The following is a 12,049-nucleotide window of genomic DNA, read 5'->3' as shown; positions in this document are numbered from 1 at the left end:
CTTCTGTTACAGACTACACATACACAGAACCATGGCTGCTCTGACAGCTCCCCATTCATTTCCACTGAGGAGTTTTTAGCAGTCACCACAAACATAACACGTACACACCTTCCTTGTCATGGCTTTCAGAAGCATGTCACATTGACAACTGGATGAGATTTCGCAATTTTCTATTGTGCGATTCCGGTAAATCACGCCCCAGCCACTCACCCCCCCACCTCCTCTCTGACTACGCAGCAGCAGCCAATAGGCGCTGCGGATGCTTAACGCTTATTGGTTAGTTGCCGGAAGGTGGGGGGGTGAGCTGCTGTCATCCGTCATACATAAACTGTGTGGAAATTCCCCGTAGACATTGTGAGCGAACTTAATGAGAAGCTGCTTAGTAGCAGCCCTTGTGCCATTAATACAGAGAAACACCCCAGACACTAGTTAGCAGTTAGTTAATAATACAAGCAGTCATGATCGTGGAGCAGGTGATCGAGGACACCAGGGACTTCCTAGAACAAGACTACATGATGAACAGCCCCATGAACCTGACCTATTTCTATGGTGGCTCCCATTCTCCGATCTCCGATGCGGCATCGTCCCCAACTCACTCCATATCCTCTTCTCCAGGCTCCCATGGATCTGACAGTGAGGGCAGTCTAAGTTCTTCTTGGCCACAAGTCAAGAGAGGTAAGCTCCAGCTCAGAAATGGAGAGAGCTTTCGTAATAATAATAATTGTTTCTCTATAAGTAATGTAATCTACAATAGAACACCATACTATTACTAATATACCTTTTTATATATTTAAATTATAGAGATTATATTTATATAATTACTAATATACTATATACAGATGCTGTTAATAAATAGCAGGTAAAGGGATCCGGATTAGGTTTAAATACAATTGCTTTGCTAGATTGCTGTTATTTATGGTTAGAATTCCTAGTGTAATAGTGCATTTTGTTGTTTGCCTATGAAAACGATACTTCTGTAACTCCCAAGTGGCAAGCAAACAGTTAAAAGAAAAAAAAAAGTTGTTGGCGTGTCGATTGTTAAAGCAGAAGGAAGTTTCGTTGCCAGGATTTTTCTCTTACGTCAGAGCAAGTTCAAGGTGTACTGAAGCTATGCTGCTAAACCGGTTTGCTTTCAACATAATCTTTGCCTACCTTCCGCTGCGTTAAACCTTTGTTACTTATTTATTTATATCGATGGACTGCGATGTTAGGTTACTATGGTTTGTTGTAATAGATTTCTGCCATTCTGTTGCTGCTCCTACCTATGTCCTGATTGAATAAAGAGTTCTAATTCTTACTACAATAACACATACCAGCCGCTCAGAATTTATGTCTTACTGGTCTGACTTCTTAGGCTAGGGGTTACTGCACATAGGCTAAACCTGGCCATACACCAGTAGATTTTCAAATGAGCGATACCAAAAAAATCTCATCAGTACATTCGACAACCAACTTAGACATGACAAAACTCATTTGAAAGTACTTCAAAATGTAATTGGCTTTTAACATGACTATGAATTTAATTTCCTAAATGAAGCCACATACACTACTTACAACACTTGTTGGTAGATCTAAAGTCTACTATACACTACTAGTTTATTTCTTTGTTCAACCCAGCGGGCTGAACAAAAAAAACCCTGACAGCTCAGGAGGAGCCACTGTGCTAACTATGGGATGTTAGTACAGCGATCTCCCCTGCTGTGCTATTGTATTCTGACAGGGGTGACAGGCCCCCTGCCAGAACACTCTGGTCAGCGCTCTTAGCCATTGGCTGAGAAAGCTGATTGGGAGCCAATAAGCAGACTTTTTAGGTCACGCCCTTTTGACAGAAGCTGGTTGAATGACCAGCGTCTGTTAGACCGGCTGCTGTACATACAGGCCAAATCTCAGAAGGTTTCTATTGAACCGCTTGACATTCGGCCCGTGTGTACTAGGCTTAATGAACAGTGTACATTCAATTTGTAAAGTGTATGGTGAACTCTTTTCCCTTTGTTGCACTTTTTACTGAACAAAACTTTGTGACATTTTTTCCAGCATTCCATCGTGGCTTATAATTTCATTACAATCATGCAAATGTAGATGTAACATTATTTTCCAGAACTGCTGCATGGCTAGTAGTGGTATAGACTTTGTGTTGGTTGTATACATTCGTCCAGTTTTATATCAGGTTCTGCGGTAGGCACTTGTTCAGTTATTGGCAGTCAGTCTGGTTTCATCCATTGTATGTGTATGGTTGATTGGTTGCTCTGCAGAAAAAAATAATGATTTTACCTTTTCTTAACATGGTACAAATAATTATGACTGCCTCTAGAATTACAAGGATGAGAAGAGATAGCAGCTGTCTCATAATGCTGTAAAAATCTTCAATTCTTTATTTACTGTTCAGACATAAAGACAAAGAAACACAGCTCCAAGCAGTGAGACAGTTAACGCGTTTCATGTTATGACTAAGCACTATATGTGGGAAACGCGTTAACTGTTTGCCTGCTTGGAGCAATGTTTCTGTGTCTTTATGTCTGAACAGTAAATAAAGAGTTGAAGATATATACTGCTGTGTGGCAGTGTCACTATCTCTTGTTATCCCTGTGACATTTGTGGCTGCGGTCCGTGCTGGCACCTGAAGATACAGCAGTCAGGATATTGTGGACATATAAGCCTACCTTGGAGCGATGTGCACCCAGCTTACTTTTTACTTGCATCTAAATTTACTCTGACATGTAGATAAACTGTCAGGGAATAAAAGCAGTTTGGATTAATTCTGACAGTAGTCTCACCCTGCATGAAATTTAAGGACTCATTCCCCCGTGTTGAGCTGCATTAATGATCATTGACCAACGCAGGCTCAACGCATAGAAAACAGCTGTTTGCCCTGTTCATACCATACATGTGCGGTGGTATGCTCTGTATAAAAAAACCCCGCATGTCTGCAATTTTGTGCAGTACAATGCATTTTGTGGCATGTCAACGCACCGCAAAAGTAAAAAATCAGATACTTTGCAACAACACATCACACTGCCCTTTACAATGTACACCAGCGCATGTGCTCTATATGGAGTGTATCTAGCCTGACTCTTATCAAGCACCAGAACATTGATCAGCTAGTAAAACAATAGTTATGAACGCTTAGCTGCTCATTGCAGTTATGGTAATTGCAATCGCCATATTATTGGCCATTGCCATGTATTACTGCTTATCCCTGATTTTTGTACTACTACTAATACTGATTAAGCCTGGGTTCACATATATGCGTTGCGGTATATCGCATGTGATTCGCACAGGAACCGCTCCGCATTCCTGTAAAAAGCACATGCATTTTGTGTGTGGTGCAATTGGAGCCATACATTATGTATGGCTCTAATCGCACCGCACCCACACCAAAAAGGTGCAGGACCCTTTTTTAGGTCCACACTAGAATTGGATCGCATGGGTATTCACACCTATGTGATCCAATTCTGCACATCGCACCGTGTTTTGCGGACTGCTTTCGGGGTGTTGTTAACTTAACATACACACCCGCAGCTGTTCACATGAACTGGGTGTGATTCTGATGCGGTGTGGAATTGGCACAGAAAACGCTGCGAATTCCGAACCGCATCAGTATGAACCAGGGCTAAAGCTCATCAATCCTTGTTTATTGGTAAATTTAGATGTCTGACAGCTCTTTTTTTTTTCTTTTCTAGCTGGCAAAAGCAGTGGGACAGGACGCCATTCAAAAGGGAACTTCCAAGGAGTCCGAGTAAGAAATCCTGTGAGAGAATTGCTTAATCAGCGAAGAAATAAAGTTTGCAATGGCCAAGTGGATTTACAGGTATGGTTTTATTTTTTCATATTAAGATTTATAATTAAAAAAAAAAATTAGAAAACATTTTACACTTGTGTTCATTTACATGTTCGGCTGTACTGAAACCCCGATCTGCTTTTCAAAGGGCTTTTGACAGATTTTTGAGATGGCGATAGGTCGGCTCCTCACAGCCTGTTTTAACCCTCAAAATGCCTACCCACTGTGGTGCAACCACATGTTGGCATGCGGTTGCAGTATGGTTGTGACACGGCCATATTTACGTGAATGGCCATGTTCAACAGAGCTACCACCAGCAGAAAATATGCTATTTCGTTTTTGGCATGTGCACAGCCCTGACGGCTGCATGCCCTAGTTTAGCAGGGCAGTCAGGGGTGGTAAAATCATAGCTCATCCTCCTGCTTTAACCGCCGTCTGTGTGAATGAAGTCCTTTCTGTGCAGAGGGATGGGCCTGGCCTTCTCCCTAATGATTGTAAATACAGTGCTGCTATGTGTGTGTTTTGTAAAATAAACAATAACAAATAAAGAAATAACTATTTGTAACGTTTGATGCCTTAACACAATCTCACTGTGTAGTAACTCATGGTTATAATGCAATGTCATTTCATGATGTTCGGCTAAAATAATGTTTGTTTTTCCTTTATAGAAACATCAAGGCAGCGAACATTACAATGGTAGGTATATTTTACCTATACATCATATATATGTATGTATGTGTGTGTGTATGTGTATATATATATATGTATTTAGAGATTATTTTAAATGCATTCTTTATGAGAAAGTGTAGTATAATATATTGAAGACCATTCAGAATATCAGTTTTAATGGTAACCTGTTCTGAGAAAGCTATGCAGGCTGCCACTACTAATCTTCCTTTAGAAATTCTACTTTATTGGCTGCCCCTGGTTTCAGTGGGGCGGATTTACTAAACCAGGAGGGTGAAAAATCTGGTGCAGTTCTGCATAGAAACCAGTCAACTTCTAACTTCAGCTTGTTCAATTAAGCTTTGGGCATAAAACCTGGAAATTGTTTTCTATGCAGAATTTCACCCGATTTTGCACCCTCCAGTTTTAGTAAATAACCTCCAGTATATTTTGAGCTACTAATCTGGAACAATCCTGCAGCAAGGGAATTCTGGGTCAGTGGCACAGACTGTATTGAAGACTTAGGTCAGTGTGAAATCCAGGCAATTAGCATTTTCAGATAACAGTCAGATAACCTATATATGTCACAGTGCATGCTTACTTTAACATGTCAATCTCCCTGGGTGTAAAAAGCATGATATTTTTTATTTCTTCAGAACTGAAGACTATATTAAACAAAAAGCGGCCTATTGAATACATGTCGGATGCACCAGATGCAAAGAAACCTTGCCCCTTTCAATCCAGTTCTTTCCTGGTAAATACATGCCCACCTAAAGCAACAATACACTAATGTTTGCAATAGTGCCTCAGTTTCTTAACCCATTCATCTTTCCTCTAGACACCACCAAGTACCCCAAAGTCCTGTGACATTATGGACGAACCGCCAAAGAGTGAGAGTGGTACAGAATCAAATGTGGATCCGCTCCAGAGTATAATGAACCTGAAACATAAGTCCAATCCAGTTTCTCTTAACACAGTACTGGTAAACTGGATGAATACCCCAGAACAATTCTATCAGGATGCGCCTGTAGCTCAAACCTTTTCACCACCTCCGGCCAACCAGGTATTCAGCAGCTGCTCCCCACAGCACAAGAATGACCAGTATCAGTTTGGTTGTCCCCAAGTTCAAGAAATTCCTCCACAGTGTCCTACAGAGTATAACTACAGCCCTATCCAGAATTATCCAGAAGCCATGTGTTCAAACGATGTGCTCCAGAGTTGTGCCATCGAGAGCTACTTGTCTCTTATTGAATCCCCACCTGAAATGACATCTCCAGACATCTCTACAGAGGCAAGTTTGCCAGCTGGGAAGTACAGCCCACCACAAAACCTACCTTGTAACCAATTTGTGGGTCCTAACATGGTGCAGTCTTCTCCAAGTGTTTCCCCACCTTTGTGCCAGATCGATACAAACAGGTCAAGCCCATCGCAGATTGGTAAATCATTCTTCCACTGGCAGATTGAGCAAGAGGAAAAGAAATTGGTCAATGTTTCCAGTGAGCAGCTTCTCGCCAAAGACTCAGATGGTGATACGTAAGTGAATTTGAAACCTGTTATTTTTTTTGTAAAATAGATGTTTTGTAAAGAAAATATGTTTCAAAAAAAGTTAATGTGTGGAGATGGTGTCAGTGACCTATTCTATATCCCAATGTACCACAGGTACCTTCACATAGCAGTTGCACAAGGAAAAAGAGCTCTGTCATTTGTCTTGGCTTGCAAGATGGCAGCCCTTAATATGTTGGATGTTAAGGAGCATAACAACCAGGTAAGCATTCAAGCGATGTTTACTTCATCTATCTGCTGCCTGCTGTTTGGTTGAATGATGCATGTCATTTCACAGTGGAATATGTCCTTCCTCATTCTAGAAAATATGTGACGGCCTAAAAAGTTAATCAGAAACTGTTATCATATGAGCAACATTTTATCACTGACAAAGTCCAAGAAACAGGGCTTTACCTGTTGCACTGCATGTTCTTGTTTTATCATCTTGTCTCTACATTTGTTTTCACATTTTAATTTCCTTGTACTGGTGATTGTAGTATTTTCCGCACCTCACCCACAATACAATTAGAAATAGATATAGCGGTTTTATCTATTTATATAATGTGTAGCTCATACCGTCTGTATTTCTATGCATATATTAAGATTTTTGAAGGCATGATCTTCCATATTCTTTACTGTTTTCAACATTGGCATTTGAAGATTAGCCACTAGAAATGGCTCTCATTGGCTAATCTACAAATCCCTATGTGCTGTTACTTTCAATTAATCTCTAAGGACAATCACTGTGTAGCACTGCAAAGCAGAAGGCACATACTACGTATATCATAAGCAATAATGGATAATCCCTCAAACATATAATTGCAAGGTATACATAGAATCAAGTTTTTTTTTTAACAAAAAAACATAGATTTCAAATATTATTTACATCAAGCTGATATTTTTTATGTATTTATTCATTCTTTTTAATGCTTTTGTCTTCTAAACATTTCAGAGTGCTCTTCAGGTAGCTGTAGCTGCCAATCACCATCTGATAGTACAAGACTTGATCAGCCTTGGAGCCCAAATCAACACTACAGATTACTGGGGAAGAACTCCGCTTCATGTCTGTGCTGCAAAAGGGTACTCCCAAGTTCTTCAGGTGAGATATAGGCAACATGTGCTGGTATGGATCAGTACTGATTACCATTTTGCAATATTTGCCTGTCAAGGTTTACATCAAAGAAGTGAGCGTTCCCTTTCACGTGCACAAACACAAAAACAATGAAATATCCTCTTTTTGTTGCTCTTGGGATTTCATGTGCTAAAATCTTTCTTACTAAGTATTCATATTAAACATTTGCTAAAGCATTTTATTTTGCTGTTATTTCAGGCAATTCAAAAAGGCATTATAGCAAGCAATCAATATATTGATGTGGACACAACCAATTATGATGGTAGGTGCAAGTGTATTATCTACACCTGTCTGTCCCTCTGTGTCATTTTATATTCTACATTAAATGCTCTAGGATCCAGAATATGAAAACCAACATACTTAGGGTAGTAAAAGTACTATAAACCTAAACAGCACCAGGCAGGGATAGTAAAACTACATCATGCATTTTCCTAACACCCCGCTAAAAGAAAAATCTTATTAGGCTCCCGTAAAATCCACTTCCATACTCTCTCCAGTTAGGCGGTCTTTCATTATGTACATAGATTTGTCCTAGTTAAGGGCAAATAAAAGTTGGTTTCTGTGAAACCATGGTACATAAATTATCTTTATTAAGACATGAAAATATTTAAATAAATGATAACATATTTTGAAATGTTAATTATCTGAAGCATGACTTAAATAAACTTTAATTCATGTCCTATGTTTCATAGGTTTGACTGCTCTACACTGTGCAGTAGCTGCACATAATGCAATCGTCCAGCAACTGCAGATGTATCAACAAAACTGTGCTCCCGCTACAGATGAACTGCTGATGAAAAACAAGGCAATGGTTGACACTGTTAAGACATTACTGCAGATGGGCGCTTCTGTTGAAGAAAAAGTGAGTTAACTTGCTGCAATGTGCAGTCTTATTGGTCATTTATTTTTTAGTATTTAATGTGAGCTTGTGGTCACTATGGACATAAAAACTAATTACATGTGCTTACTAAGCATGAAAATGCCTCTCGGATTCCCCAATGCAGGCTGTCTGTGTCTGTGCAGGCATCAAGCAATAATTCAGGAATTTCGAAAGGCAGAGCAACTTGCATTCAAATCACTCTGTCTGCCAAACCTTCTAACTCCTCTCTATATATCCCCCCTCTTCCCGCCACCCCCATCTGTAACACTGCAAACTTTTCCCTTGAGCCTGCTTACATCTCATACAACAGAATTGTTCAGTATCCCAAGAGGAAAAGATTTGACTTGTGCAAAATTGTCTTTAGGGCACTTATGTTCAACCGTTACCATTGACGTAGTGATTGATATATCCAAGGTTTGGGCACAGATTAGCTTTAAGGACGTAATCATTGCATACTAGGCGCAATGTGGGTTATTTACTAAAGTGCAAAATCTGGTGCAGCTCTGCATAGGAAGCAATCAGCTTCCAGGTTTTATTGCCAAAGCTTAATTGAACAAGCTGAAGTTAGAACCTGCTTGGCTACCATGCACAGCTGCACCAGATCTTGAGTGCTCCAGTTTTAGTAAAGCTATCCCAATGTTTGATGCTTTTGTCATGAGAATCTTGGAATGTAGACTCATCTAAGTATTTAATGTACAGGATCGCAAAAGTGGACGCAATGCCCTGCACTTAGCCTGTGAAGAGGCAAATCTTGAGCTGATGGGTCTCTTTTTAGAGATGCCAAATTGTCTAAACTTCATCAATGCAAAGGTAAGTTTGGACATTGTTTTAATTTCATTTTCAGTCAGTAGTACTTCTGTGGATTGTTTCCCTTTAATTCATTCAGGGGTGCAGGATATTACAGGAATAAAGTAGCACTAGCAGGTGTTTCTGAGAATACACATTAACAGGCATATGGTGGAAAAAACACTTCAAAGAGCTCTTTGCTCTGTTGCACCGAGTAAAATGATTCTGTTGTTGAAATCACTATGTAGAATAAAGTGTTCCAAGCAAAGAGGGCATAATAATAATATTTCCCTCTTAGGCTGCCTGTGGCAGCAACCTCCACTGTGGTAGAGAGAAAATGCAGGCTGAAGAATCTTTAAAATTCAGCACTTCCGGGGGTGTCAATTTCCTTATCCCCAGCTGAACACAGGGGTTTCTCTTGGCGACCCCTTTGTTAATAAAAGAAATAGTAGAGATGTGGGGACTGGAAAACTGAATTTCAAAACACAGCTGGGACCAGGAATTCAACAACTTTGGAAGTCCCAATTTGCAAGATTCTTCAGCCAGCTATTTCTGTTGACTACAATGGATATTGTGGGGCACAAGCAGAAGTGAGTATTAAGTGTCCTCTTTACCTGGGAACACTATTTTACATTGATTTTAGGGTCATAGTCACTTAAACTGGTAAGTCTGGGTTTAGAGTTTTCTTTGCATATTGAAATGGTAATGAAAACTTGAAGTTGTAAGAATACATCATTTCTTACTTTTTTTTTCTAAAGTGACTGTGTGGCTGTAGCCAGAAAGATCGCAGGGCTAGCATTTCATGTAAGCATTTATTCATTTATTTGCATTAGAATGAAAAAAACATTATTTATTGTTTTTGTCAGGCCTACAATGGAAACACCGCATTGCATATTGCTGCAAGCTTGCAGTTCAGAAGAGCTCATGTTGGAGCAGTAAAACTTTTGATGAGAAAAGGAGCTGATCCAAGTGCTCGAAACCTAGAAAATGAGCAGCCAGTACATCTTGTATCTGATGGACCTGTGGGGGAAGAGGTAATAATTTACTGCATTATATATTATTTACATGGGAAGCTAAATTTTCCCTGTGCTCTGTGTGCTCCCCATTTTTTTTTTTTGTTTCAGCTTCCAAACTAGCCTTGACTGTTTTTGTTATGGTTTATATTTTGTCTAAAATCCTTTGCAATTTAATAACTGATGAAAAATTCTAATCATTGTATTCTAATATCATCTTTCTTTTTTATTCTCTTTTCACAGATCAGACGTGTTCTCAAAGGGAAATCTATGCAGCAGCGTTTACCATCTTATTAAGCTCCCGCAAAATCCACTTCCATACTCTCGCCAGTTAGGCGGTCTTTAATTATGTACATAGATTTGTCCTAGTTAAGGGCAAATAAAAGTTGGTTTCTGTGAAACCATATAATGGTGTTGGCTATTGTATAGCCACCTTAATACAACTCATGACAGTAATAATACTGGTTTTCTATATAGTATCTTTATACCTTAGTGGATTTGGAGCATTTACTTTCTTCTTAAAGAACCATCAACACATACAGTATGACTAATATAGGAACTACAAAAAGTTCTATGCACCTTTCATGTTTTGTTTTTTTGCTTTAAGCAGTTTTGCAATAGTTGCAAAGAAAAAAAAAAAGCAGTTAAGCAATAGTTGCCTTAAACAGTTTTGTGTTATTTTTATAGGTTGTGAAAAAAAGTTATTTATATATATATATATAATTTTTTTTTAAATTTGATTATATAAATCCTTATTGTTAAGTGAATCTGTGTTAATCAGAATTTAGAAATGTACCTACAATGAAGGGATTATATTATAGATGTATGTAAGATAGTGATTCATATGTAATGTCTGTAAAGTGTATAGAACCAATATGGTAGAGTTTATATATAGGATTTTGGTCAATAAAGATACTTATTCTGTTTAACCTATACTGATTAAGCTTGTATGCACTGAGACATATTATAATGAATAAATAGGTATATGTGATAGGTAGACATAACAACCCCATGTTTTCTTTTCATTGTATTGTATTCATTGTATTAAAAGGCTGATATTGAATATATTTGATATAAGTCATTTAAAAGCATGTGCTATGTTTAGGTTGTTTACCGTATGTCTTGTAGACAATGTATTTGATTATTTGGAAGGATATGTAGAAGAAAAGAAAACACAAAAACAGTTAATAAAGTTGTACATGTCAAATTATATTTTTGTTCTTGTGTAGCCTTTCTTATAATATGTTTTGAAGTAGCAATAGCTATACTATTCAGGAGTTTAAACTTTTTAATAAAACTAAGAACCATTTAGACCCTGATTACTGTAAAGTGTACAGACTTTACCTCTTCTGCGTCTTAACCCAAATACTAACTCTGAGGTCCCAGCTACGCACACTAAGTACTCAATCTATGACCAACCAGATCCCATGTCCTGGACCAGCCTTTTTCAATGAGGGTGCCTGCAGGTTTCTTTATGGGTGCCTTCGCAAAATGCCTATACATTGCTACAAAATTGTATACAAGACATTGAGTGGATCACGCCTGCCTTTTAGTTACACAAAACCACAGGTTTTCATTATGCACCATTACAACCTTCCAGCCACCAACATCCTGACAACCAATGACATCATCAGTTGATGAGGATGATGTTGGGGCGCCTGCACAGCATCCTTGTTCTCCCATCCCCTGCCCCTCTCCCTCAGCAGTGGAGTCACATTAGCAGAGTGAGGGAGAGAAACATTGTAAGGTGTATTTGCTTTGGAAGAATAAATCTCCTCTAATGTTGGGTGCCCTACGTGTGCGGATGTTGCTGCATTGTGTAAAACTATTAGTTTAGATTTATACATTTTATAATGGGGTGTCTTGAGACTGTGAAAAATTTTTACAGGGTACCTTGACTGAAAAAAGGTTGAGAAACACTGTCCTGGACCACCCACACTAAACCATTAAATACCAGGTGGGGCAGGGTGGCAAGGAGACATTTAACTCCTTGGCTGGTGTTTGTGTATTTAAGGCCTGGCTGGCGGTGACCCACAACAAAATCAGGCATGGCTGACCTCACTCAGAGCAACTACCATAGTTGGCTTTTCCTGCTCCCTGCATATACTGTACAGTACTTTCAATGCTTGAAGATTGGCAGGTAGAGAATTTCACAATAAATTGTCCAGCATCCAGCAGAAGTTTTTTTTTTTTTTACAATACAAGATGTTTATTGTAAAAGGAATGAAAGAACATTGCAGCTGAAACACAAT

At 38.9% G+C, this 12,049-nt stretch overlaps 1 protein-coding gene across 1 annotated transcript; it reads left to right on the top strand.

Moving 5' to 3' along the window:
• The first annotated feature begins 345 nt into the window (after positions 1-345).
• On the top strand, positions 346-11,007 carry NFKBIZ (NFKB inhibitor zeta). Its single transcript, XM_089652904.1, has 12 exons — positions 346-675; positions 3,681-3,808; positions 4,447-4,474; positions 5,101-5,198; positions 5,283-5,977; positions 6,104-6,209; positions 6,939-7,085; positions 7,317-7,380; positions 7,811-7,980; positions 8,698-8,808; positions 9,651-9,818; positions 10,041-11,007. The coding sequence occupies exons 1-12, from the start codon at positions 459-461 to the stop codon at positions 10,092-10,094; spliced, it is 1,986 nt and encodes a 661-aa protein (XP_089509030.1). The 5' UTR covers positions 346-458; the 3' UTR covers positions 10,095-11,007.
• The last annotated feature ends 1,042 nt before the right edge of the window (positions 11,008-12,049 follow it).

This window comes from Staurois parvus, unplaced genomic scaffold (genome assembly GCF_062004578.1).
Source record: "Staurois parvus isolate SC_StPar_1 unplaced genomic scaffold, SC_StPar_1.0 ptg000696l, whole genome shotgun sequence".
Lineage (NCBI taxonomy): Eukaryota > Metazoa > Chordata > Amphibia > Anura > Ranidae > Staurois > Staurois parvus.
Note: the sequence above shows the minus strand (reverse complement) of the source record. Positions and strands in the feature narration are given on the sequence as shown.